Source organism: Sturnira hondurensis, unplaced genomic scaffold, assembly GCF_014824575.4.
Source record: "Sturnira hondurensis isolate 20B ecotype Veracruz unplaced genomic scaffold, ASM1482457v3 Scaffold0021632, whole genome shotgun sequence".
Classification (NCBI taxonomy): Eukaryota; Metazoa; Chordata; class Mammalia; order Chiroptera; family Phyllostomidae; genus Sturnira; species Sturnira hondurensis.
This window is the reverse complement of record NW_028094263.1, coordinates 2203530-2230607: the sequence shown is the minus strand read 5'-3', so window position 1 is coordinate 2230607 and position 27078 is coordinate 2203530. Positions and strand designations below refer to the sequence as shown.

Genomic DNA, 27078 nt, shown 5'->3' with positions numbered 1-27078 from the left:
GAAAGTTCCCTGAGCTAACTGGGGGAGAAACCCAGTGTTTGTAGTGTTCCCTTGCAGGCAGGAGCCACCCGTCCCGCCCCGCCCCACCCCACCCCACCCCACCCCACCCCAGGAGGCCTTGCTGGTTGGGACACTGGGCCAGCAAGGCAGGGTCGTGCAGGATGAAAGCTCAGCGAAGCCAGCGCAGGAGTAATGATGATAATCATCAGCCTCGGCGTCTTAACCGTCCAGGAATGCAAGGCCCCACGCCCTGCGCGCCTCACACCCCAGGACACGGTGAAGGCTCCTCTCCCTTCCTTTTTATTGCTGCGATCCCACACTCTGCCATTCCCAGCCCAACCCATTTGGGCTCCCAAGAACTGCAGTCCAAATTCCATGGGAAAATTCAGCTCAACAAGGCCCAAGTCAGCAGCAGGATAGGACACCCGGCAACCTACCCACTAGGGATCCAGGTTTTCCCAGGGAAGCAGGCTGCCCACCCCTGGCCTGGAGCGCTTTCCCACAGACCTACCACGTCTGTGTGGCCAACGTGAGGTCCAGGAGCTTTGCCTGTGCCAGTACAAATCCGAATTCAGGTCCTGGCTGGGCCACAAGCTAACTCATCATAGCGTCCTGAGCGAGTTTTGTTTGTAACCGCTGTGGTTCCCTGCCTCGCCTGCCCCCACACTTTCCAAGGCTCCCTGTCATTCACTGAAGATTCGCTCCGGACCTCAGAGTCCAGCCTGTGGCTGTTGAAAGTCTGTTTCTAATCTAGCCTTCCAGCCCCTCCCTTCTCCTTCACCTTCCAGATGGCATCTGGAAGGGCCTTCTTCCCGGTGGCCATACATGTCCCCTCCCGTGCCTTTCTGCTCCGGGCTTCAGTCCTTCTCCTGGAACGCCGTTCCCGTCTTCTCCACCTGACCACACTCTCCCAGCCTTCAAGGCCCAGGCCAGAGGTCCTCACCTCCTGACCCTCATCCCACCTTGGAACGTCGGTTTCTTGTCCGGACCTCTCAAGCCCCTGTGCCCACCTCGCAAGGGGGTTATGTGCTTATCTTAACTGGCCCACGCATCGCCCATGTGCTGTGAGTCATGTTCATCTTTGCGGGCCTACAGTGCCTAGGACAGCACCTTGCACACAGGGCAGGTGCTCAGTAAATAAGTGTGTGACCTGAACTATAGCAAACAATCCTCCCTGTCCTAGTAACTTCTCCACACAAATGTGCTTTGAAAAAGTAAAGTTAATTATTTTAATGCCCAATGTGATGTGTGCGTGTTCTCCCCAGCTTCCTCTGTAGTGGGTGCAAGGAGCAAAGTTTCTGAGGAAGGCGTCAGCCCCGAGGCACTGTTTCCTGGGCCGACGCATGGAATACCCTCCTCAACCCCCTCACTGACCCCGTCTGATCATGGGCTCTGTCCAGCAGAGGTGGGCTCCGTCCTCCTCAGAGAATGGCAGTCCCGCCCTTTGGGGGCTTCAGTGTGTGTGAGCCCCAGCAGCCTCCAAGCCCCATGGGACTCATACCCTGGAAGGCCCCTGGATTCCTGTGGGAGAAGAGGTGAATGGTTGGATGCATATAGAAACCTCTCCCTTGGTTCCTTAGGGGAACTCCTTGGAACAGCGCTCACCACTGCTGCCTGAGAGTGTTTTTAATAATAGTAACAATAACTTCGGCAACGCCGTGTATTTACTTAATGCCTTTCTCTAGGGAGCCCAACTAGACACTTCCTCCTTTCCAGAAGGAAGCGAAGAACCAAGGCAATGAAGCAGAAGCGAGCCATTAAGGCCACGCTCTAGAATAAAAGCATCCTTTGTTCTAAGAGGTAAATGCAGTGCGTGGTATTTCAGATGCGTAGACATGATAAAGTGAAAACCAGCTCCTTCACTGGGACCCAAAACCTGTGACTGAAGAATTTTTTGCCCAAACCAAATCCCGTGTGAGAAGAAAACTCCCACGGCGAACAGTTACATCTCGTCAGTCACAAAACTTGAGCACGCACCCTTGAAACATGTCTGATTACTCACAGATTGCGTGCGTGGCCTACTGCCATTTGTGTCTCAAGCACAATGTCCACTCCCAGTGAGATTAGCAGTGCAAGTTCCCACTTCAGGTAGTCACCTTGATTGTTACAAATGACAAAAAAAGGTGTGTGGCCCTCTTCATGTGAGATCTGATCAGACTGTCACCGTTTTAATCTCAAGACAGGCTGACAAAGAGCTCGTGAGAAGCCCCAGCTTTGCCATTTTTGCATGTGCTCAGGCTGCTGAATCCGGGCGGGCTTCATCTGCAGTTTTCTATGCAGGAATCTTTTTAACCGCCTTGTCCCTTTTGTAAAGGTGAATTGAGGTCAAGTTAGATAACATAGGCCATAATGTCCTCTCACCAGGCCATGCACCCTGTGCTGCTTTGCAATTTTCTAGCCACAAACCAAAGAGTAAGGGGCCCCTGTCAGCCCCTCTGCTCCTCTTCAGTGCTTCCCCCAGAGGACATCACATGTCGCCATGTGGCCCATGACACAGTGTCCATCCACAGGTTAAAGTAATAGAAAGCACTCTGGCTGGAGTGGTTCAGTGGATTGAGCACTGGCCTGTGAACCAAAGGGTTGCTAGTTCACTTCCCAGTCAGGGCACATGCCTGGGTTGTGGGCCAGATCCCCAGTAGGGGGCACACAAGAGGCAACCACACATTGATGTTTCTCTCCTTCTCTTTCTCCCTCCCTTCACATCTCTAAAAATAAATAAATAAAATCTAAAAAAAATAAGAATAGAAAGCTTTCTGGACTCCCCTGCCATGCCCCCTCCTGTCCATCACTGCACCTTTCTCAGACCTCCTGGCTGTCTCCTCCACCTACAGCTCACCTCTGAAACCTGCTCTGGAAAGCCCGCTTCTCTCCCTGCTTCCCTGTCTCCATTAGAGACACCACGGAATGCTCAGTTACCCAAACCGGACACCACAGACTCAGTCTCGCACCTTCCTCCCTGTCATTGTTCCCAATTAGTCCACTTTCTAAGGCTCCTCCTGTTGTCTCCGGCCCTGACCATTGCTGGGCCATGGAACCAGTTGGGTTCCCTGCCAGCAATCTCTCCCACTCTCATTTCCCTTCCACATTTTGGTAGATTAATCTTTCATGCACATGCGTCTGATCCGGGTCTCCCCCTGTCCAGTCTCTCTCCATTGACCTCACGCCTACCAGATAAAGTCAGAACTCTGGACCAAGTGTTGAAAGGCCAACCCCTGCGGACCTTTCCAAATTGGCCGCCCCCAGCCAGCCACCCAGGAGCCGCCGCCTTGAGCACCAGGCTCCCTCTTGGACAGCTTTCTGTGATTTCTCTTCCCGGCCTGCTGAATTATACGGCTTCACCCCAAGACCAGTTTGCCTGGCACCTTCCAAACACCGAAAGCAGAGAAAGTTACTCCATTCGTCTGCACCCTGGCACTTGGTAGGAAACCCTCTCGCATTAGGGCTGAAACATGATTTTTTAGTTGTTGGCGTCCTCCATAAGATATCGGTTCCTAAACGCGTGAGCCCACATTTTATTTCTCTGTATACCCTCCTTCCTCTGCACCCACCTAGCCTGGCTTGGTGGCAGGCTCTCTGTGAAGGGCCGTTCCATTGACGTGAGGTATCAGGAACTTCCTCCCACTCGTCACCTGCTCTGTCCCCTGCCCCACCCCCCCGCAGCTAACACCTAAAGAGCAGCGACTAGGAAACAGCTGCTGGACCTATCAGCTCACTTCCTCCTCCCCGCAACACCAGGGGGTCAGCACCACTGGCATCTCCATCATACAGATGAGGACACCGAAGCACGGAGAAGTTATGTGATAGTCCAGGGTCACGCAACTAGTAAGCGACAGAGTCAGGAGTCACACTCAGCGTCCCGGATCCAGAGCCCCGACTGCAACCTCTGGGGCGAGGAGTCAGCGCTATGCCGCCTCACTCGGCCTTCTCTCGGTTATCCCTTTCCTTCACAAGCGTGGCTGCTGTCCCCAAGACCAGCTGAACACCCTTGTCCCCTGCCCAGGCCTGAGGGTTTGCTGACTCAGGAAGTTCTGACCCCCCAAAAGAATGGCAGGCATGGCAGGCTCCCCTCTGGTCACTCAGGTTCCACTGTCCTCGGGGGAGGCCCTCTGACTGCCCACTGCATTCCTGGGCCAAAGTTCACCGAGCGGACCAGAATTCTGGTCTCTGTGGGCCCGAGCCATGTATTGTTCTGGGAGGGCCTGCCTGAACCACGTCCGTGACCCCGTGCCCTGCCCCCCCAGCCCCTCAGGCACCTGGAGGCTGCTCCCTACCTGTTCTACCTGATCAGCTCCCAGCTGATAATAGCATCTCTTTCTTCTGTGGGGCTTTTTGTCTATTCTGCCTTGCCTCCCCACACTTCCTTCCTGTTCTTTCTCTTTACAACTAAACTGGGTATTTTTAACCTGAGGTTTCCACTCACCTCTCACTGTCCAGTCGGTACTGGGTGGGGCTGCTTGTGTGCTGGGAGGGCTGGGAGGGCTGGGAGCGTCTGGCCGGCTGTGGAGGCTGCAATTTGTGTCTCTCACTGCTGGGCCCAGCCTTGCCCTCACCCTTACCCATCTCTGCTAAGCTGTCCCTTCTCTGCTGCTGGAGTAAATACCCTGCAGTAGCTGTGGGCTGAAGCTTTGGAAACGGCACAGGGCACACAGGGAGCTGAACCCTCCCAGCCCCCAGCAGGCAGTGCTGTGAAGACTGGAACTCGGTGAAGATCGAGGAGCTCTGGAACCTCACACATCCCTGAACGGCCACCAGAGCCAGCTCCCGGTCCACGTGCAGCCCAGATCATGGATGCCCTTTGGGGCATTGGGGGACTTACAGAGCTGCCATTTGCGGGTCTGCACTGTCTTCTCTGGGCGCCGGAAACGCAGCTCAGGGAGCTCAGCACCCCCTCCCTGCCCTCCTAATCTTCCCCAAGGTCTCTGCCACCAGGAAGCCCTGTCTGCCCCTGTGCTGCCTCCTCAGCCCCCCGCCCGGCCAGTCGGCTCTCTACTCTGTCCCCACCTGTTGACATTTAACCCCNGGAACTCGGTGAAGATCGAGGAGCTCTGGAACCTCACACATCCCTGAACGGCCACCAGAGCCAGCTCCCGGTCCACGTGCAGCCCAGATCATGGATGCCCTTTGGGGCATTGGGGGACTTACAGAGCTGCCATTTGCGGGTCTGCACTGTCTTCTCTGGGCACCGGAAACGCAGCTCAGGGAGCTCAGCACCCCCTCCCTGCCCTCCTAACCTTCCCCAAGGTCTCTGCCACCAGGAAGCCCTGTCTGCTCCTGTGCTGCCTCCTCAGCCCCCAGCCCGGCCAGTCGGCTCTCTACTCTGTCCCCACCTGTTGACATTTAACCCCCATGAGGCTCAGGCTCCTCTGCACCCAGGGGCTTAACAGAGAAACTTTTGTTTGAAGCACAAACAACTGCAAAGGGGAGATAACTGTACTTTTAGGGTTTAGGACTTGGGATTATTGGTTTTTAAGTTTGATTTCTTTGCCCAGCCTTCTTTAAAAAGAGAATAGTGGCAACTAAACAAGCTGATATAAAGAGTTTTGTTGTTGTTTTTTTCAAGCAACTGACAGTGACTGACTTCAGGCTGCTGGGCTCACTGCTCCTATTCTCCAAATTAATTGATAGTCCTAATGAGTGCCCCAGGCACCGGGTCTCCTACTGCACGCTCTGAGTCACCAAAAAAGGTTACATGTACTCAGCATTGTTTTGAAGTTGACTGTGTTTTTTAAAAACCTACTTCCTCAGAAAGTCACCCCTGCATGATGTGCATAGTAACTACCTGGTTACCGATTGGAAAGCAAGGACCTGATTTCCCATGGGGCCCAGGGCACCTCCAGGACCTGTTGACTAGACAGAGTAGGTGCAGCTCCCCTCTCCAGCCTCCGCCCCAGACACACCTCTGCTTCATGCCCGTAACTGTCCCCACCACCCCCTCCTTGTTCAGCTGCCCTGTGGCCCCACCGTGAGCTGTGACTGCAACCCTGTCCCACCTCCCTCGTCTCCTGGCATTCCTTTTGGAGTGGGTCAGTCATTCAGCCTACAAGTACTTCTTGGCTGGCTGGGGGTGACCAATTTGGAAAGGCCAGCAAGGCCCGGCCTTGTAACACCCGGTCAAGGGTTCTGACTTTATCCTGTAGGCATGGGGCCAGTGGAGAGACGGGGCAGGGGGACACCCCAATAAGGGCACCCTGCTGGGTGGGCACTGGGAAAAGGCCGAAGAAAATGTTAGTGCTGCCTTGGGGAGAAAACAATCCCCCACCACAAACACCTAGAGAGCTGCTTACGACTTCAGAACCCCATCTCAGAACTGAAGGAGGAAGGGGGCTCCACCCAGGGTGGGGTTTATCAGAACACGTTTCCCCAGGAGAGAGATCTGTACCTAAGTCTGATCTTCAGAAAGGCCGTCCCTGCTGGGCAAGTAGGGGTGCAGAGCTGGAGAGCCTATCCTGGCTGTGGGACCCAGAATTCCCCCGCTACCTCAGCCAGGAAGCTGCCTTGTGAGTCCCAGGCTGTCTGGGCTGTAAGGATGGGGGGCCAGCGCTGGTGAGGAGGAAGTGGACTGGCTTCCTGTTTGTTTGTGAATCTCAGAGCAGCACGCTGGGCCGTGAACAGCAGCTAATCAGAGCAACCCTAGTCTAAGGCAAGAGCCGCAGGGAGCCCTTAACCAGCTGGGAAATGCAGGAACCCCACCTCAGGGCCACCGCGCTTGGGCGGCTGGCCTGGTAACAGTCACGCCAGCTGGGCAGGGACAGGAGGTGGAATAAGGACTTCCCCAAAGAAGTCAGAGCCACACATTCACAAAAGGAAGCCTCTGCCCAGTTCTGGGGGCTCAAGCGTTGCCATCTCTCCAACCCCAAATGTTATTTCCTAGACCCCTGGGCCCAAATGGTCCGCCCCGTCGGGAAATCTCGTGCAGAGATCAGTGGGCTCTTTGAACAACCAGGCAGCGTGCAGTGTGGTTTTGTGTGCAAGAGCAGAATACACCCAAACCACCAAGTCTGCAAAAGCCTGCTGGCGACACCAAAATATGACAGATCCGCACCAGGAAAGAGGATATGGCCACTAAAAGGAATGGGGTGGGTTAGGTAGGGTATGTTCCACTGCAGTGACGTGTCCCAGAAATCTGGAGCAGTGCAAGCAGCGAGGCACAGGACAGTGTAAATGATCTGTTGTATCAATGATCAGAACAGCAGAACACACGCTCGCAGAGGCTCGGAAGTGTGCGGGCTGCTGAATGCGCGCCTTTCTCCCAGACGGGGATCCAGGCGACCTAACCGTGGCTAATCTGGGGCAGAGGAGCGCTGGAGGAGAGAGCTGAGAAGGCTTTCGCGTCTCGTGGCTGGTCTTTCTGTACTGTTTGCATTCCTTAGCGATGTTTCTGCATTTTCAAAATATTACCTGTGGGCAATAGCATTATGGTTCATTCTGTTCTGTTCTTTACATGTCTCTATTATTTACAGGAAAAAGAATGTTGGGTCAGTAAGTATTACTTTGAAGGCAATTTAAAGAACCAGGCAGTGTGCATTTGCAAGAAGAAACAGGGTAGAGCGAGGATCACAGATTCTCCAGGAAAACTGACGGGAGGATCTGAAAAACGCTTTGCTTTCAGATCCGGTACTCACTGGGAGTGGAGAGAATAACCAGTCCTACACTTCATTTTGTGGGTTCCTGATGGCAAACATTTGAGCTGTCTCTGGTTTCCTCCCACCCACTCCTCTCTCTTTTTCTTCCTCCATTTCACGGCCTCGTCATTAAGGCCTAGGCTTGAACCAAAGAATAAGGAACAGAAATCTGACAGAAGAAAAACATAATGCACTTCAATACACATGGCCTGATCCCCTGTCATTGGGACTGAGTTGAGCCAGTCTTTCAATAAAGGACCTGTGTCTGATTCATCTCTTAAACCCCTGAAGCATGGAGCCCAGGACTGTACACAGTACGTACTCAGTCGTCGTTGCATGAATGAATGGAGCAACCCGTGTAGACTATACTTGTCTTTTTAGGTCTGTTCCTTCGCCAAGAGCATCCACAAGATGCAAGGTGTCAAGCCTCTCCCAAATGCTTGTCAGCCTCTTACATTTCATTTTGTTCCTCCTGAGTGTTTTAAGACATTAGAAGGAAACTACTGGGGCTTCAGGAACAGAATCTGAAGTCCCCTCTGTGTCTTTGTAATTCCTCAACAAGTGGGTGAGCTCCAGAAACTGACCTCAGGCCACCAAAGCAGAGTATCCAGGGCCCTGGGTTAAGAAAGAGTTAAAGCTGAGTTGAGGGGTGCTCTCCCGGGCAAGGCGGGGGATGGCACCCCTCTGGCTGGTGCTTGGGACAGGACAGTTGGTGTGTTTACAGCCTCAGAAGCCCAAGGGGCTCTCTATCAGAAAGTCATCTGTAGGGGGTCACCTCCACCTGTGATCCTCAGACTTAGCACTAACGTCCTCCTTGTCCCTTCTCTGAGACCTTTTCCTGAACATCCTGTATTTGTTGACATCCCCTGGCACCTGCAGCAGCAAGCAGGTTGCTGCCATCTGGTGGAGGAGAGAGGCCACAGCCTTGCAGGGCTCGGTCTGAGACAGACTTGAGGGAGAAACCATGAGAGACCTTGAGAACAGCTCCCAGGACCGTGGCTGTCCAAGGGCAGCTGTGACTGAGGCCCTCATGTAAGACCGATGAACTCACTCTGGTCCAGCCCAAGCAGGGGAAGGAGGGACTCCCCACCAGACACGCCCGGTGCTTCTCTAAGCTCAACTGGCAAACAGCTGATGGACTTACCCTCCGTGAAAGAATGGGGACCTGGGGACCTAGAGACGTAAAGAGACGTGTGGAAACAGTGGCATAACAGAGGCGAAAGCACAAATCTCTTGTACAAAAAACACTTTGGAATTTGTCCAGCCGATCTGTTCCCTCGACCTCAAATAACGACCGAACACAGCTTCCTGAATACCAGGTCAAACCACCTGCCTCGAGACATCTGGGCTCCTGAGGAGGGGGACCCCGGAGCACAACCCCTCCTGCATCTTCTTGTTTGAATCAAATCAAGTTCAACCTCTGAGGGTCCCTATGCCCCTTCTCAATAGCTGGCTCGGTATAAGGGGCACACAGAAGCCCACTGCCACCTCAGGAAACCAAAGATCCTTCCTGGTCCCTGACACTGGAGAGAGGCCGGCAGCCCCCAGGACGCACTAGGGGAGGGTGAGGAGTATGCGGAGCACCTGTGGGCTGAGCCCTGCGCCAGGCACTTCCATACCTGTCATCTCATTCACTCTCAACAACACTGTAATGCGGTCATTCATGCCCGTAGTTTTTTTGAGAAGGAAAAAAAGATGTTTGAAGTGTTTAGGTAATTCAGGATCTCCTAAGCTAGTAAGTAGCAGGGGGCAGAGTCAGAATACAAACCCAAGTCTTTCTTTTTTGTTGTTAAGATTTCTTCATTTATTTATTTTTAGAGAGGGGGGAAGTGAGGGAGAAAGAGAGGGAAACATTGATGTACCAGAGAGATATTAATTGGTTGCCTCTCGCACGCCCCCAATCGGGGACCTGGCCCACAGCCCAGGCGTGTGCCCTGACTGGGAAGCAAACCTGCGGCCTTTCAGTTTGCAGGCTGGTGCTCAATCCACTGAGCCACACCAGCAATGGCCAAATCCAAGTCTTTCTAATTCTAGAACTCATGTCCTTCCCACTAAACTGAGTTGTGTTCTGGAGTGAGAAATCTGGGAAGTCCAGCCTAACTTGGAGTTTCACAATGTCAGCAAGGAGCCCTGGATTCGCTGGTGTGAAGGACCTTACGAAAGCGGAGGCGCTATCTCTGCCTCCCGCCTGTTACAGTCCAACTGGGGATAACAGCAAGCTCAGCGGAGGAATGGAGAGTACACAGGCGCCCACTTGTGTGTGCCAGGGAAGGGTTTCCAGGACCAGGACCCCCACACGTAGAGCAGTAGGAAGCGGAGAGATGGGACGGAAACAGCACAGTGCAGGGAGTCTGGAGACCAGGATTCCACCCCTGTCATCTGCATCCTGTGCATGCTGGGCACGTCTCCTCGCCCTCCTCACCCAAATGAAGGGGCTACTCCTGAGGATCCGAAAGCCTGCTGCTCAGTTCTGTGCTGTCGTGATTTCAGTGGGGGTGGAGGGGGACAGGCAAGGAGCCCTGAAGGAAGTGAGTGTCAGGCAGGATCTTGCAGAGGGGAGGGTTGTGGACACAGAAAAGAGAAGTGGCATTTCGCACTGAGAGGCTGACACAGGCAAGCAAGGAAAGGAAGCAGTCGCTAGCCAAAGATGGCAAACTCGTCTATTCTCAGGTGCTTGGTACAGATTAGATTTTGGCACAGCCCACAGTGAGGAGCATCTGTGGGTTCTTTGGGGGTCTCCAGTCATCTCCTTGATAGACATGGTCTTAACCAAGAGACTGCTCAGCCTGGAGACTGAAGCTCCCAGAGGCCCCCATTTCCAGGAGTCACCACTGTACTGGGCTCCCCTTCCTGGGTGCCGTCTCCCCTGGCTTTGGAGGGGCAGTCCAGCAGCAATCCCCTCCTGGAGGGCAGAGGAGCAGTGGGCGGGGGGAGTCGTTTCACCCCAGGCCTGGAGATCCCCAGACCTGAGGGGACCATAGGCTCCCCTTCCTTTCTGACTCCCACCTGTCTGCTACCTCCATCCCTACCTTCTGCCTAGTTCAGAAACGTGTACAAGCCACTGAGGAGGACAGCAGCTCTCACAAATCCGTTACAAATCCAGGCCCTCAGGGTGGCCCTGCTTCCAGGTCATCCAGGTCACCACAGCCTCAGGCACAACCCAAGACCCTGGTGCCGATGGCATTGTGTCTGAGTCTAAAGCTTTCAACATGCTTGGTGTTGGAGACTGGTGTTGGAGACTTCCGAGTTCCAGTGCTCTTCCCCTTCTCCAAGGCTACCGGTCCGCAAGCTTTCCTGTGAAGGCGCAGGCAGCGAATACTTGGCTTTGCAGGCCACGTGGTCCCTGTTGTAACTGGTCAACTTTGCTTTGTGCTGTAATGCAAAGGGCATAGCTATGTTCCAATGAACTTTCCTTACGGGCACTGAAGTTTGAATTTCATATCATTTTCATGTGTCATGAAATGCTATGCTTTTTTTTTTCCATGTTTTTTTTTTAAAGATTTTATTTATTTATTTATCTTTAGAGGGGAAGGAGAGGGAGAGAAACATCAATGTATGGTTGCCTTTCACGCGTCCCCTGCTGGGAGTTGACCTGCAGGGAACTGGCTTGCAACCCAGGCATGTGCCCTGACTGGGAATCGAACTGCGATCCTCTGGTTCGCAGGCCTGTGCTCAATCCACTGAGCTACGCCAGCCAGGGCCTGAAATGCTATGCTTTTAAAAAAATATTTTTCCAGCTGTTTCAAAAGTTAAAACCCATTGTTAGTTCTGGAGTTATGTAAGAACAAGTGGTAGGAGCCCTAGCCTTGTAGCTCAGTTGGTTGGAGCATCACCCCATACACCAAAAGGTTGAGGGTTCGATCCCCAGTCAGGGCATATGTCTAGGTTGTGGGATCACTCCCTGGTTGGAGCATGTACAGGACAGGCAGGCAGCCAGTCGATGTTTCTCTCTCTCTCTTCCTTCCTCTCTCTCTAAAATCAATAAGCATACCCTCAAGTGAAGACATTTTTAAAAAGTAGTCAGGTGCACTTGGCCCTCAGGTCCCATAGTCTGCAATCCCTAACCTGACTGTCTGCAGCTCATTCAGCTAAACTCAGACAGTCCCAGCCGTCCCTCAACCCTGGCTTTTCTGGCTTCCCCAGGCGGGTTGTCGCATCCCCCAAAGATGCCACCAGCTCTAAAAGCTCCCCCAGGGTAGTTGTGCACCCTCGGCTTCACTTCTGTTCCAAAGTAGCTCAATCAGAAGGTGCTGGAAAGACACCCTCCTCCCTAGCCACCTGGTGTCCTAGACAAAGGCATTCTCTTCCAACGAGAAACTGGTTTCCCCAGACCCAGTACATTTCATCCTGACTCGTCCCGGCCCCCGCCGGCTGCGCTGCCGCCTGTGCTGGCCGCCTCGCTCCTATTTTTGTCCATCCTCGGCCTGGTGCTGCCAGAGCTCCAGAGCCAGCGTCCTTTTTATAGGGAGACTCACGCAAGGAAAGCTGGGAAGAGTCCAGCCAGAAGTAAGTTCCTGCAGAGGAGGGATTTTATGCTGAGCTTGGGACAGGGAGGGGGCGGGGATTGAAAAGGGGAGGAGAGACTGTACTCGCCGTGTTTGGTGCCAAATAGGTGCTGGATCTACAGGGCAATCACTTCATAAGGTGTGTAAACATCCGGTCACTGTTTGTACACCTGAAACTACTTTAATATGGTATGTTAACTCTAACGGAAAGATAACTAAAAAGGGGGGAGGATACGAGTGGTGTTCCAGAGAGAGGCAAGAGAGAGCGAGCTGTGGGCAGGTGACAGAGAGGAGACAGTCCACAGACAGAGGCCACATGAAGAGAGAGACTGGGGCCAGGTTGGGACAGTGGTAGAGGGCTGGCCTGCGAGACCCCGAGAGCCCCGCTTCGGAGGAGCTTGAGGTGACAATGTGATGCCCTGGCAGGAGAACACGGGGGCCTTCACTTCCAGTCCTCGTTTCTAACCTCAGTCCCCCACTCTATTCCTGCATCTCCATTCATTTGATAAACATTCAGTAATTCCCATCAAGAGCCAGGCGTGTGTGGCTTGCTAAGGGAAAGAAGAAGAAAGGGGAATGAAGGTTGAATCATCGAAGTGCCTTGCATTCCAGAACTGCAGAGCCGGACAAGGAACCCGATGAAGAGAGTGCTAAATGCCTCACGGGAGTGTGGACAAGGGGCTCGGGCGAGCGGGAGGGAACGGACGGGGGCAGGGGACATCTGTGGGAGAGAAAGAATCTGAGCTAGGACGCAAAGGATAGGGGACAGCCGACTCTGTGAAACCCGGGGGAAGGGCAGTCCAGGATGAAGTGACGGCAGCACCGGGGGTGCAGTGAAAGTTATGAGGGTATGCAGAGAGGAACCCGTTGTCTTGGTGCGGGTTTTCAGTGGGAAGGTTACTGGCCTCACTTTGGGGTAATTTTTCATTGTGTGAGGCTGTGCCATGCAAAGGTCTCGCAGCATCTCTGCCAGCACCTCTGGCTCCCACCTAGCACCAGTAGCCACAGCCACGCCTGCCTGCATTTTCAAACAGCGCTTCCCACTCTGTGGGAACCGTCACCTAGGTTTGGGCCGGCAAGCAGTGAGAGGTCAGGTCAGACTAGAGAATGTGCGGCCCGACCACAGAGGGCGAGTGCCAGGACAGGACGTTTGCACCCTGTTCAGCCAGCAAGGAGTGGCCACTGAAGATGGTTTGGGAAGGCGGGAATGTGATCTGCTTTAGAAAAATGAAGTTTGGAGCAGAATGAACAGAAGGCCGAGGCGAGGCGGAGAAATCAGCTCCAGCCTCCTACAACTGCTCACCCAGGTTGTTTTCAACCAGGGTGGGTGGCTTTACCCACAATTACTGGTGGATGGCAAAGGTCAAGGGAGGTCCTGTCTGCGTATCCCTGCTGATTGCTGCATTTGCTGCAGCAGGATCTGACTCATATTCCCGTGTCTCTCCTCTTTCCGATCAACCCACCTGGGTGCGACCACAGCCCAGTTTCTCCCTCCTCGGTCCTCCCCACCCCTGGGCAGAATCTGTGTAACACTAGAAGGCAGGAGAACGGCAACCCTCTGAGGGTCTTCTCTCCCCTCCCTGTCCAGGACCCACTGCCTTCTTAGTGAGCAACCCCTGGATGCCTGAACAAGGAGGGAACTATTCAGCCTGACCCGAGGAGAGAGGAAGACACTCCCTGCTCTGCCCCTCCCCTGGCCAGGACGGGATGTGGCTTTTTGCTCCACAGCCCAGAGAGTCCCAAGCTGACGAAGAAAGACCCATTGTGGCAGCTTCTGGAGAAACCCAGAGGCCGTTAGGGAACTCTGGGGTTAAGCAGCCAGATAACAGCCCTTGCACATTTGTGAAAAGAATTACAACGTGGCGGAAGTCAGGGCACAAGGAGGCCCCCAGGCCGCCCCTGGCACAAGCCATGGCCGGGGGGGGGGGGGGGGGGGGGGGTAATGGACAAAACCAGCGGGAGCCCAACCACGGACAGACAGAGTCCAGAAGCTGGGAGGGTGCCCCCCCGCGGACACCTGGGGCAGGAAACCCAACCTCCCAGTCACATGCAAGAAACACAACTGCTCCTTTGAAATGGTCCTGGGGAAGAGAGGAGCCTCCTGCGCCCCCGCCCCCACTGCACCCCCAAGGGTGTCCAAAGCCATAGACGGCGGGAAAGGAGGACAGCTGCAGAGTGGGAGCCGGCCTGGAACCTATTTAGGAATTATGCTGCTCCTGCTCTGGTCTTAAATGCGTTTTGAGTCCAGGAAACTCATCATTTGCAGGCCTTGCTAGTCTTCAGTAAAAACACAAAAGAGAGACCCTGAGATGGATGACCCCAGGAGGTGCGGTAGGGAGACGGGCTAGACAGGAGGCTGGTGGGAGTATCCAGAAGGATGAAGCTTTGGTGGGAGGTTTGAGGTTCAGCCCAGGGTCAGGAGCCCAGCGCACACTTCTGGGGTGGGGGCGGGGCAGTATGGGAAGGGCTTCACTCCCTTCAGAGAGGCACTGGGGGGAGAGTGGGGCGCAGGAATGGGAAACTCGGTCCCCAGCCCCACCCGAAATCTCTGCATTATCCCTGCCTTTCTCAGCTGACAGCTGGCCTACCACTTGGGAGAACAAATGCAGAACTGAGGTCAGAGGACCCCTGCCTTGGCCAAGTGGTGGGCCCAGGGACTAGACTGAGAGCAGAGGCAAAGCAGTTCCTGCTCCGTTCCTAAAAGGGTGAGGTGGGTGATTGGCAGGGCTCACGGTCCTAGTTCCGCTCCCCCCCACCCCCCAAATGCATAAGCTCGGCCCTCTCCAATGTCATCTCTACATCAAAGTGAAGCAGAATAAGCAACACACAGCAGAGACCCTCGTGTAACTAAGAATACTGGAGCACACCGCAGGCTGTCACACACACACACACACACACACACACGTGTCGGTCACTTCTGTCGGGGGAGTGTCGCTGGCGGCTGGTGGGCAGGTCTGTGACACCCAGCTCCTAGTGGCATCAAAGCCACAGAGGAGAGTTCACGACCCTTCCCTCGGCGGCACCTACTGAGCGCCCACCTCAGGCCAAACCCCACCCAACTGGGGACGGACGTGGAGCCCAGTACAAAGTGTTCTCTGAAACACAAGCGTTTTCGGCCTTGCCAGGTTTCGTCCCACCGGTGATACAAACACGTACACACAAGAACTGCTGGAACACTGTGCAGACCCCACGCGCCCCGGCCCCGGCCACACACACACACCCCACAGGACGGAGCTGGAAGGTCCGGGTGTCATTTATCGGCAGCAGTTCACACACATTTGTTCCCTGCCCCGGTCGTTCCCTTCACAGCACAGGCACGGCCGGCTCAGGGCGAGGGCCAGGAAGGCAGGATCACGTCCTTGGCAGGGACGTTCAGCCCGGCAGGATGCAACCCTTCAAGATGGAATTCCGCTGGGTGTTTGAGAGACACCGGGGTGGGGGGCAGAGAGGAAATCTTCCACAGGACTCACATCTCAGTCCAGGCCTACTCTCGCACTGTCCAAGTCCGTCCCAGACGCAGGACCCTCAGGGGGCAGCAGAGCAAGCCCACCCACTGTCACAGGGGCCCGTTCTTCCACCTATGCCGTTTGTACACGCTTCCACTCCCCTCCCCGTCAGATAATCAGCCTCGTGGCAAGAGACCGACCACTTCCTCTCTGACCCTCCAGGCCCCTCTTCAGCTGGTATACGCAGGAACTGCTGGAAAAGACCCAGGCCCACCTTCTCGGTGGCACGGTGTGCCACCTTCTTTAAATCTTGAATAACCGCAGGGTTGGCAGCTACAAGTCTGCTCGGGCTCCCCAGCCGCTCACACACGCGACTCTGCCTTCCTTCTGCCAACCACCAGTGCCTCGGCCCCGAGGACCAGGACCCAGCCGGTCTGTGTAGGCACTTGGCAGTTTTGGGTGGGAAGGTGGGTAAAAAAGGTGGGTGGAAATGAGAAGAACGAATGAGTTTCACCTGCTAAGAGTAATTAGTGATCTGAACTGATTTTACTTTTATTTCCTTCACTTGAAGCCAATCATGAAATTTCACAGTGATTCTGGGGTGGGGGCAGAAGGAGGTGATGGTGAGAACCCTCCAGGCCCGAGGAACCGTGGCGGCGCAGGCCTCACTGGGGCAGCTGGAGGAGCACCGACTGCCCGGACGGCAGGTAGGTGATGTTCCGAGAGCGCGAGAGCTGGTACGCGATGTCCTCTGCGGCCTCCAGCTTGCGCAGCTCGATCAGGCCATCGCCCGCACTGGCGAGCGAGTTGGCGATCAGCTCGGCAGCCTTGGAATCGCCCTCAGCGGAGATGATGGCCGCCTTCTTCTGCTGCTCGGCCTACGAGAGCAGAGGTGGAGAGAGACTGAGATCACACCTCAGAGCACTGGGCGGCAGGCTACAGCCTCGAAAGTCCAGGTTAGGCACCTCCACTGGTTCTGGAAGGAAGTCTGAGAATCTGGCTCCTCCTCTAGGTGGGGTCAACAAGCACTGTCCACCCACCCAATCCCCTCCTGTCCTGTCCCACCCACCCCTCATCATGGTAGGGATGCATTCTGTCAGCTGCATGAACAGCTGTCCTATTTCAAAGTCTTCATTAACATTAATAGCACTCTGGTCTGGCCACCCTACTCTGAGGCAGGAGGAACCCCAGGCCGAAAAACGGGAGAGGGAGGTGCAATCAATCCTCAGACTCACCTTCCCCGCCAGTCCCAGGTCAAATGACTTTCACCAAAACCAGTGTAGCTAATAAACACAGGCCGCAGGCCCAGGTGATGTTCCCGAGAGCTGCCTGTGAGCTATAGTGGTCGCTGGCCAGGAACCCAGGCACCCACTACGGGACCCTCTAGGCTTTCTGTACTTGCATCAACAGGACGACATCTATCTGCAATGCATGGCCCTCACAAGTGTGGGAGCACAGTGACAGTCGGACTGAATTAACACAGCTCTGAAGCTGCAGGGCCCTGTGACTGTTTACTGAACAAATGTTTATTGTGCACCCGGTGCCCCCAGGCACAGTCTTGGGTGCGGGCCAGGCTCTGGAGGCAGGCGGTTCACACGAAGCAAAGACAGTTCCTGCTGTAGAGTTCACATTCTCTCAAATTAAATGCTGGCTGCCCACCTACCCTCGTTTCCCTGACTTTAAGGACTAAGGGGTCTTGGATAAGAATACTAACTCAAGAGAAGCAGTGGCGAAAAGCACGGGATAGCAAGAAAGAAATACACCTTCAGAGAGCCCAGAAGACCAGGCTGTGATGCAAATAGGCGGTGTCCCACCGCACTCTGAACATCTGGACTGATTTGGTGTTTGAAAAAATCCCAGAGACCACGGCGCATCTGGCGCAACGTCTGATCCTTCGCGCTGTCAGCTTTCACTGCATAACTATGGTTAAAAACGACTTCTTACTGAAGCTGCAAATATTCTCGGAGAAACATGTTCATCTGTAGGAATGGTTTTGATCTTAGGGAAGTGGGGAAAAATGACCCTTCAGTGACTCAGGAACATCACGTATCCCTGACTGGCCCCCAAAGACTCTGGAACCAATTGCAGAAGAACAGTCCCTTCAACCCCCTTCCAATGATCCCGGAAGAAGAGATGACAGATGATGAATTTCCAGGCCACCCAGCAAATGGGAGGCTGAACACAGGAGAAAGAGAAGGGGGGCTCTTGCCATCTGGTTGAACGCTCACCTTTTCCACCACAAATCTGGCCCTCTCCGCTTCCTGCTGGGCCACCTGTTTGGCTTCTACCGCTTCTGTGAACTCCTTCCCGAAGGTCAGATGAGTCTAAGGGGACAGAGTGAGCACGAGGTGAGGCAGTGTAATCGCTTAGACAGCATGGCTGCCAGGCCCCCACAGCCACTGGAGGGAAGAGGCCAGGAACGGCTCTAGCAGGGGGAGGCCAGATCACCCTTCCACCCCCCATGTCTGTGTCCAAACTGAGTTGACACCCAGAATCCTCGGCTGCCCAAACTGCTTCCATACAGCATTCTGTCACCCCCAGGGAGACGATCTCAGGGAGAAAACAGCCCATAGACACTGAAGGCTGAGTGTCAATCAGACACTCGACCGACCACCTCCCTAAGGAAGGAGACCTGCGGGTTCCAGGACCCCTGTCGGGACTAGCGCTCTCCCAAGGCCCTCTGACGGAAGCCCCCAGGGAGGCCAGATGGAAAGTGAGCCCCCAAGAGTGAGGGATGCAGCTGGTTCTCAGGGAGGCCAGAGCCCGATGCTCCGTGCTCACGGAGGAGCCGGGCCACTTCTTTCTCACGGCACCTCCACCCCCAAACAGGAAGGGGAAGGAGGACGTGGGACACAGACCATGGTATTCCCTGTGTGAGCGCTTCTGGTAAAGGGTTTAAAAGAAAGAGACGGCAGGTAAAGCTATTGCTTCAGGAGAGGGTTTAAAACCCTGATTCTCCAGACCTTCCCTAATAATATAAACGAAGACTTGGCTGAACCCACAGTCTCTGATGCTCACGCAAATGAGGGGAGCAGATTTCAGAATACCTGCTGCCGAGTCTAGAATAATTTACTTATTTACCCAACTTTTTATTAGAAAGGAAGAGATAAAGGGAAAAGCAACATTGGTTTTGCTTTTAGATTCCTTCTTCACTCTCCAAATCTCTGCTTTAAAAATATATATATATATATAAACAGCTCAAAATTTCTCCTGAAGAAAAAACCCTAGTTCACGGCCTTCCAGAAATGTTAATACTCCCGACTCTTAAACTGCAGCGGTTCTACTTTGCCTGCTCCAATCCACTTCTAGACTTGGATTCTTATTCAGAGTTTGGGGAAGAAAATGCAATCCTGAGAGATGAAAAATGAAACGTGCAATTAAGGAATAAAATGCCTTTCTCCGAGGGCCAGCTGAGGGCAGCAAATTCCCCAGGAAACCTAATTTTCTTCTCACACCTCTTGGATATGGTTTCTTGTGGTCAGCCCACATTCCCCCAGAACAGAATATGTGGTTAAAGTCTAGCAAAATGCCAAGTTTTTCTTCAGGTTTTACTTAGCCCTCCCTTGCTGCCAAGGTGTTCAGGTCAACAACAGCAAGGGGGAAGGAGAGCCTGAGGAATTCGCGGGCAGAGGAGCCACATGGCTGCAGCCTGGAGTCTCACCAGTAGAGGGAGCCCACAGGTCCTTCCATAGGACTGCCTCCCCCATGTGACCATGCGTGCCTCACTGTTCAGTGTGCCTCGCAGCTAGCACCAGCAGCTCACACCGGGTGTCGTGGGGTGTGACTGCTCAAACAGCTGCGTGGATGCCGAGGGGGAAACGGTGCCCTGCCCTAGCGATGCACAGAAGAACTCAACAGGGAACGCTCTACCTCACAACCCGAACAAATCCCTCCAAGTGATTTTCCCACAGAATCCAGAAACATGACCCTTCCCCTCACCCCAGTCTGAAATGCTATCCAGGCCTGTGCTGCTGTCTGTCTGAGTTGTGGCAATCAGTGTCACATAAATGCACAGATCTGCAGTGTCAAGAGGACAGCCTGGGTCTCTGAGATGCCCCCTGCCCCCCACACCAGGCTTCGGGGAACAGAGCCAGGCATGTAGAGCCCACCGCCTCCCAGTGGGGGTTCCCGGAGCTCACTTCGCCGGGCTTCGGCTCTAAGTGGCTAGAAAATTCCCACAGTGGGGCTGGGAGGCCTGCGCTAGGGAGCAAGGCTACCTGGGTGTTCTCTGGTCTCACCAGGTGGTTTCTTCCTGTGTCAACAAGGTCAACAAGCCATCACTCCCTGGGGAGCTTAGGGGTACAGTCACAGTCATAGTTACAGGATGGTGAAAAAACTCAGGTTGGGCTGGGTAGGCCCAGAAATCAAAAGAAAAATGTGTGGCAGGGGGGAGATTAAAGAACCCTTGACTGAAAACAAACCGGAGGAGAAGGCTTCACACTGCCAAGAAGTTTCCACGCTTGAGTCTGCCCTCTAGGAAAGGGAAGGCAGGGCCTCACAGCATCAGCCCAGAGATGGAGCCAGGCCCCTCCCTGCAGGCTCCCCAAGGATCTTACCAAGGACACGTCATCCAGGATGAGCCCAAAGGTTGCAGCTCGCTCGGTAAGGTCGTCGCTCACCTGTCTGGAGACCAGCTCTCTCTGGGTGATGAGTTCTCCAGCATCGAAGCGAGCCTGGTCCGAGGGCAGGCAGAGGAGGCAGTCAGGACAAAGAGGAAGCAGGAAGGGAACCAGGAAGGGAACCAGGAAGCTACCAGCCACTTCCCAACACCCCCCACTGCCAAGCTCCTCCTGCCGCCTAGTGATCTCTGGTGGCGGGGGGGTGGGGGGGGTGCACACTGCTTGAGGCTGAGGCCCTGCCCACTCACCACCACCGACTTGAGGATCTCCGTGGTGATGGACGGCAGCACACGCTCATCATAGTCCTCTCCAATGCTGGTGAAGATGCGCGGAAGCTGACTAGCGACGGGACGGAAAAGGATGCGCAGGGTGATGTTGACATTCTGTAAATCTTCAGAGAGGGGACAGATGCTGGAGTTAAAAATAAAATGCACAGTGGCCTTCTATGTGACTTCCTACCCCAAGTATGCTACAATTTATAAGTGAAGTTGCTAATTATAAGATCCTGGAGGGGAAGGAGTAAGGATGCCTGGTTTCCTTGGTAGAGAATCCAGCTGAGCACCAGTTAGGAACTTCTTAATGGTTTTGGTTTCAGTATGTCCTGAATGGCCCCTGATATACGCCGTTCAGTAGGTGTCATGAGATGGGTAGGACACCAAATGTATTATGAAAACAGGGCAATGCCGAGGTTCCAGGGCGAGGCCTTTCCAAGGCCCGGCAAACTCGGCCCATGTCCGGAGCATGCTCTGGGGAGGTTGCTGCAGTCCAGCAGCAACAGTCCACTTTGGACCAAGCGACGGTCCAAAGGCCTGGGCTGCAGTTCCACTCTGCTGTTTACTAATTACCTGACCTCACAAAGCTCTAGCCAATCTCAACTTGGTTCTGTGAGAATGGGGATGGTTTCATCTGTCTTCCAGGCACGTTCCAGGAAACTGACCGAGAGAAATTTCATCCAATGCAACAGATGTTAAGAGGTCATCAGAATCTCTATAGCCCACTTCTCAGCACTTGGCCCAGTCAAAGGGCTCAGGAAGGGAAACACGTCCCCTGACAAGTCGGGCCTGCTCAGAGCTATAGCACCATCCCAGCTCGCTTGCAGTCATCAGGAATATAGACCAAGCCCTGGCTGGTGTGGCTCAGGTGGTTGGAGCGTTGTTCTGTAAACTGACAGGCTGAGGGTTCAATCCCTGGTCAGGGTACACATCTAGGTTGCAGGTTCAATCTCTGGGGGGGGCGGGGGGGGTGTACGGGAGGCAACCAATTGACGTACCTCTCCCTCTCTGCTCACCTCCTTTCTTTATAGAAGCAATGAAAAAAACTTTCTCAGGTGAGAATAAAAATAATTCACTAACTTAAAAAAAAAGGAATATGGACCAAGCACCCATGAGATAAGAATCTTGAACCAAGAGCCAAGGAAAGTGAGAAATGTACACCCACAAGGCCCTAATCTCAACAGTTCTTGAAGGTAGGAACATAACGTACCCCTAGAACAACCACAAAACAGTAGAGAGAAAAAAAATCCCAAAGAGGTGGGAAGTTGAGAACTGGGCTTTCCAGTTAGTCTGAGGTTTCTCGATGAACGCCACCCCACCTGTGATTTCCTCCTTCGTAGCAGGCAAGCCAGACCCTTCATGGGGTTCCCTCCTCTGTCCGCAGCAGAGGGGCTACAGAACACTTAGGCCACACCCACTTACCCTTCCCCGTCCTGCTCACACATAACACACTGCCCACCCCGAAGCCCCAGTTCAGACACAAGTCCCCCTCAGGAGCCTGCCCCGCCACCTGTGGGCGCTCCCTGCTCTTCTCTGCTCCCCACACGCCCTACAACCTTGGCTCCAGTACTCGCCACGTGACATCGTATCTCTTGTTCCAGTCTCTACTCCCCAGCTAGACAGAACCCCTGAAGGCCCCTGCTTAGTGACCTCTGACCCACCCTCCCCCAGCCCGCAGCCGGGCCTGGCCACAGTGAGCCAACGTCTGCTGAAGCACAGCACCGAGAGCATCGAGTGTTACTGACACGATGGAGTGACATCTGTGAGCCCCTTTCCCCTCACTGTGGGGAACTGTCACCGCCGAGCTGGCACCTGCTACTCCATTCACTGCCCGTGCACCTCCGTGCACAGCAAGGGGGAAACGGTGACAGCAATCCACCTGAGGCTGTCTGGAAATCCAGCAGCGTGCGGGACGCCCGGAGACAGCTCCCGGGGACGCGGGCCTCACTCCGTAACAACGTGAGGTCAGCACTGCTGGACACAGAGGCCTCAGAGAGTCCGCCAGAGGGCAAGTCAGCTGTGACAAAAAGCTGCTGGAGATCGGTTTACGTGGTCGCTCTGGGGAACAGGAACCAATGGGAAGGGTCGACTGAGGGCAAAAAGGCAACTTACATTTCTTTAAAATTGGATCACTATGCAACCCTTGAAATAAATCTGTGTGTATTCCTTTAAATTTGCACAGCTTGTCTGTGTGTATACCTTAAGTGTACAGGGTCTGGCAGAAGTAACGCCCGTGTGAGTGTGGTTGGTAGGGTAATGATTCGGGTGTAATAATTTGTACTCTTAATTTTAACATTTCCTCTAAAACGCTGTGTGATGTGCTTGAGTGTGATATCGTTACATTACAGAATTACATGCTCAGGGTTTTGTGATAAAAAAGGGGTGTTATTTTTGCTGGACCCTGTGTATTTCTTTCCATGAATCCGCGTACAACACTCCAGGGAAGACATGCGGGGAATTCTTAATGTGAAGTTCAACCTCCTCGGGGTCGCACGGCACCCGTTCCACCCTCTCTCCCTGACCCACGGGCAAGACTCACCTTTGCTACCGGTGATTACCGGCACGTTACGCGGTCGAGAGCGGCAGTCAAAGATAATTGGTTTCTGTACCCAAGGGATGAGAAAGTGTGTCCCTTCCCCTACCACGACGTCCTGCACTCCCCGGAACCGGTCAAAGATGACAGCTCTGTGTCCAGCATCCACTAGGAATGAAGGATAACGACAGGTCAGAAAAAATCTCCTCACCCTTGAACCAAAAGAGCCACACCCTTGAAAGACCCTTGGAGCTTTCTGTTCATTTATTAAGTCTCCCCTCTCTTGCTGTCTCCCCTCACTTCTGGTCTCTGGAGGCTTCTAAATAGCTACAAAACTAAGCAATCACTTCTGGTCCCGTGTGTCTTCCCAAGGAGTTCAGTAGTAGGATCTATTCCTCAGCATCCCTTCTCCTTGAAATAATTGGCTGCTGATCTTCTGGTTAGCCAACCCATCCCCAAACTCCCATTAACACATTTCCAGAAATCACCTCCCAAAGCTTCTATGACCCCAAGGTCTTTACTGCTACCACAGTCCAACCAGGCTCCAATTCAACCTAGCGTTCCCAGCAGCAGCTCCTGGACTTCAAAAATCCTAAACTATGGAAGACCCCACTCTTTCTTTCCAACAGTGTAGCTCCCCCAAGGTCTTGAGGGGCTGTAGAGCCGCCCTGCTGACCCAAGAGAGAAACTGGCGATGGTGATTACTACCTGGTTATGCCAGGGAGGCCCAAAAGGTCAAAGCAAATGCTGTACCATGTAAGCCAAGCAGGCTTTTCTGATCAGCTGCTTTATGACTCTACAGTTGGTCCAAATACCTTCATTATTGGAAGGTGTCCTAAGTGATAAGCTAGTTCAGTCCCACTGCTTGACCAGTGAGGAAGCTGTGACTCCCCTCAGGTCTCTAGCCAAGTGAGAAAAAAAAGCCAGCTTCCACCCCTGCCACACCGTTAAAAGCTGGGCAGTGCATCTCAGAGGTATTTTCTCTGCAGCCGAGCAAAAGCTCCTGCTCAGGACAAGGTGGCCACTGTCTCAAGCTCTTCCTGTGCTACTCCGCAGATGAGCAGAAGAGAACCAATGAGATCTCAGATTCAGCTAGCCAGTGAAACCCTGACAGTGGGCTGCAGCATCCGGGTGGCACAGTGTCACTTCAAATGAACTGCAGCAGCTGGAAACATCCCCCCCCCCCCCAGCGACCAGGTTGGAAGGCTCCTCGCAAACAAAGGCTCTGAGAGAATGCACCAGACAGGGTCTCTGAGGACAGTGCAACCACCGAGTACCGGCTGGCCACAGGGGAGCCCTCTCCATCACAAACACATTCAGACAGCCACGCTACACAGGAGTGTCCCACGGGCTGTGCAGACCAACAGAAGCCCTCCAGCAAAGACACCTCACCATTGTACAATGCGGAGTTCACCACGCCTCCTGCCACGGCTAGGGCCAGGCCGAACTTGCCAATGGATTCAAACACTTTGGCAGCCATGTCTCCTCCTGCTGGACCCACTCACACCTAAGAAGGTAAAAAATACAAAACAAAACAAACAACACCACTTCATCCCAGAATCCTAAGAGAAAGCCATCTTCTGCCACACGATACTCATTCTAAAGCTGGCTAGTTACTTCGCCATTCCTGAAAGCTTGAGGTCATCCACTGAAAAACAGTAACATTTTACAGCTTGAAAAATGGTGGTAGCAATTCCTTTTTTCTTTTTCCACCATTTAAGGGGTCGGAAGCACTTGGTTCAAAAGAGAACCCAAGGCATGGGCTCAGTACCCGTGGGGAGCTCAGCACCACATGAAACCACCCTCCCATTTTCTGGCCCCAAGGCAGGCCCCACGGGAGGGCCCAAGGGAGGCCGTGTGGCCACTTCTATGCGATTTCGGTTTGGGAAAAGCAACTCAATGAATGTGCTACATGGCGATTCTCACAGCAAATATACCTATATAACCTTTATATGAGACAGCTTTCCAATGGCAATTTATCTAATCCTCACACCAACCCCTCGGAAGCAGATTATTACAGTGAGGAAACTGAGGCACAGTGAGGTTACACGAGGAGACCAAGATCATACAGCTATTAAGTGGCAAAGCCAGGATTAGAACCTCTACCGCTAATTCTAGAAGGCACAGCTTAACTCCTCATCATACGGCTTCTCAACAACAGATATTAATAATGGCCTGCCATTATGGAAGCAAGAGTTGGATGACATTCTGGGACCAATACAACAAAGACTAAGTGGGAAGGTAGGACTGAGGCGGGATGGGCGGGAGTACGGCTGAACTATCTGGAATCCATTCCAGTACTTAACTTTTTACTGCCCTGCCCCATGGTCGTTGTCCACTTCAGTCTCAAATTCAACCTCTTCACCTTCCAGATCGCAACTCCTGAGCTACCTTGACCTGTCCTCGTGCATTTAAATATTCCCTTTCCAAGGCCAGGATGCCCAGCCCTTACCACTCAGCCTTTTCATTTCTAATAGCTTCTGGATTATTCCTCACCCTGCCCCCATACACACCTCCCTTATTCTTCGCAACTCGTGGCTCGTCCTGGGCTCACCCCCTTCCTCCTTCCCGAGGAGGCGGACCCACGCATGCAAGCCACTCGCCCAAACTGAGAATGAGAGAACAGAAAAAGGACTGTAGTATTGCCCTAAAGCGGACCACAGCAGTAGCCCTCCGTTCTCACCTGCTTCCACTCTGACCTCCACATGAATTCCCCAGCCACACATACTGCGCAGGCGCTACGCAGCTCCTCCTCTTCCCCGCCCTCCTCCCAAGATCCTTACTTTCAATTGGCTAGAAAGAGCGCTGAGTATTCTGGGAAGGGTGGCTTTTAACCTTGCCCTGGTTCTTTGGCGATTCTCAGATAAACTGCAATTCCCAAAAAGCAATGCAACAGCGGACGAGCGCTGAAAAGCCATTGGTCGTTGGTGGTAAACGCGAAGAGGCTGCCGCAAAGCCTTTTGGGGGCTGTAGTTTCTTGGAGGAGAACGCACGTGCCAATCGTTGCCACAACCTCCTCGAAGATCGGCCCCTTGTGCTCGGACCCTCGAAGAGTGGCTGGACTTGCAGCTAGTGGCAGAGATGGTCTGGGGCAAATACATGGCTGATGAAAGCACGGGTAGGCACTTCGGAGAAAGTTTTGATGAAACAACCGTTGGGGGTGAGAGACTTTGCGGGGAAACCTCGAAGTCTGGAACATTGATTGCTAGAGCCATAAAAAAACCTTAGAAAGCAGCAGGATTAGAGAATGAGGCCCAGAGAAAAGAAGGAATTTTTTCAGGGTCAACGAGTGATTTAGTGAAGAGGCTTCGTTTAAAGTCTAATGGACAGAATTTTTTTAAATGTCTTATTTGGAGAAATTTTTAAAATGTCTTATTTGGAAAAGCTGTAAAAATAGTACAAAGAATTCGTATATCCTTTACTCAAATCCATCAATTACTAACAGTCTCCATTTGTTTTTCATTTGCGAGAGCACTCTCTCTCTCTCTCTCTCTCTCTCTCGAGAATAAGGACATCCCCTTGTATAGCCTGAGTAACTTTAAACCACCTGCTACATTCCAGTTTCATCAGTCGACCCAATAATGAACTGTATTGCACCTCCAACACACGTAGATTACAGTCAAGGGTTAGGTACTGTATTCATTTCTCATGTCTCTTTAGGCTCCTTTAATCTGAAACTTTCCCCCGGCCTTCCTGTCTTATTACATGAAAAAGAAGGAAGGGGAGATTTTTCTTTTTGGGTTTGTTATTTTCTCATGATTAGATTCAGGAGAAAATTCATTTTGCACTCTTAGCTGAAATACTAACTAAGTGGTGTGTGGACACTTAAGTCTGATGAAACCTGGTCCATTGCTGGATTTCTAGGAGGACTGGATTCTTTCATCTTTTTTCCTGCATTTCTCTCCCCTCCTCTTTGTCTCCCTTCTTTGCTCCCACTTGGTACAATCAAATAATCAGGGCGATCCATGGCAGCATTCTTCAGGTGATACGGGTGTGCCCTACCCAGCCACATTTTTTCCTCTCACTGCTAGAATGCAAGCTGTATGAGAGCTGTGAGTTTAATTCTATTCCCAGAACATAG

General features: G+C 53.2%; 1 protein-coding gene across 1 annotated transcript; it reads right to left on the bottom strand.

Moving 5' to 3' along the window:
- Nucleotides 1-16100: 16100 nt before the first annotated feature.
- PHB1 (prohibitin 1) lies at nt 16101-25757 on the bottom strand. The gene is made up of 7 exons (XM_037033390.1): nt 25681-25757; nt 24390-24504; nt 23004-23165; nt 20441-20583; nt 20130-20246; nt 17802-17897; nt 16101-16451 (listed from the first exon to the last, which is right to left on the bottom strand). The coding sequence occupies exons 2-7, from the start codon at nt 24475-24477 to the stop codon at nt 16239-16241; spliced, it is 819 nt and encodes a 272-aa protein (XP_036889285.1). The 5' UTR covers nt 24478-24504; nt 25681-25757; the 3' UTR covers nt 16101-16238.
- Between the last annotated feature and the right edge of the window lie 1321 nt (nt 25758-27078).

Bases quoted from the DNA above. Each gene is read 5' to 3' on its own strand.
- PHB1 (XM_037033390.1), bottom strand. From the start codon at position 24,477: ATGGCTGCCAAAGTGTTTGAATCCATTGGCAAGTTCGGCCTGGCCCTA. The intron at 23,166-24,389 runs GTGAGGTGTCTT...CTTCATTCCTAG, and splicing joins GAACTCCGCATTGTACAATG to TGGATGCTGGACACAGAGCT. The intron at 17,898-20,129 runs GTAAGATCCTTG...CTGTCCCCTTAG, and splicing joins TCCTGGATGACGTGTCCTTG to ACTCATCTGACCTTCGGGAA.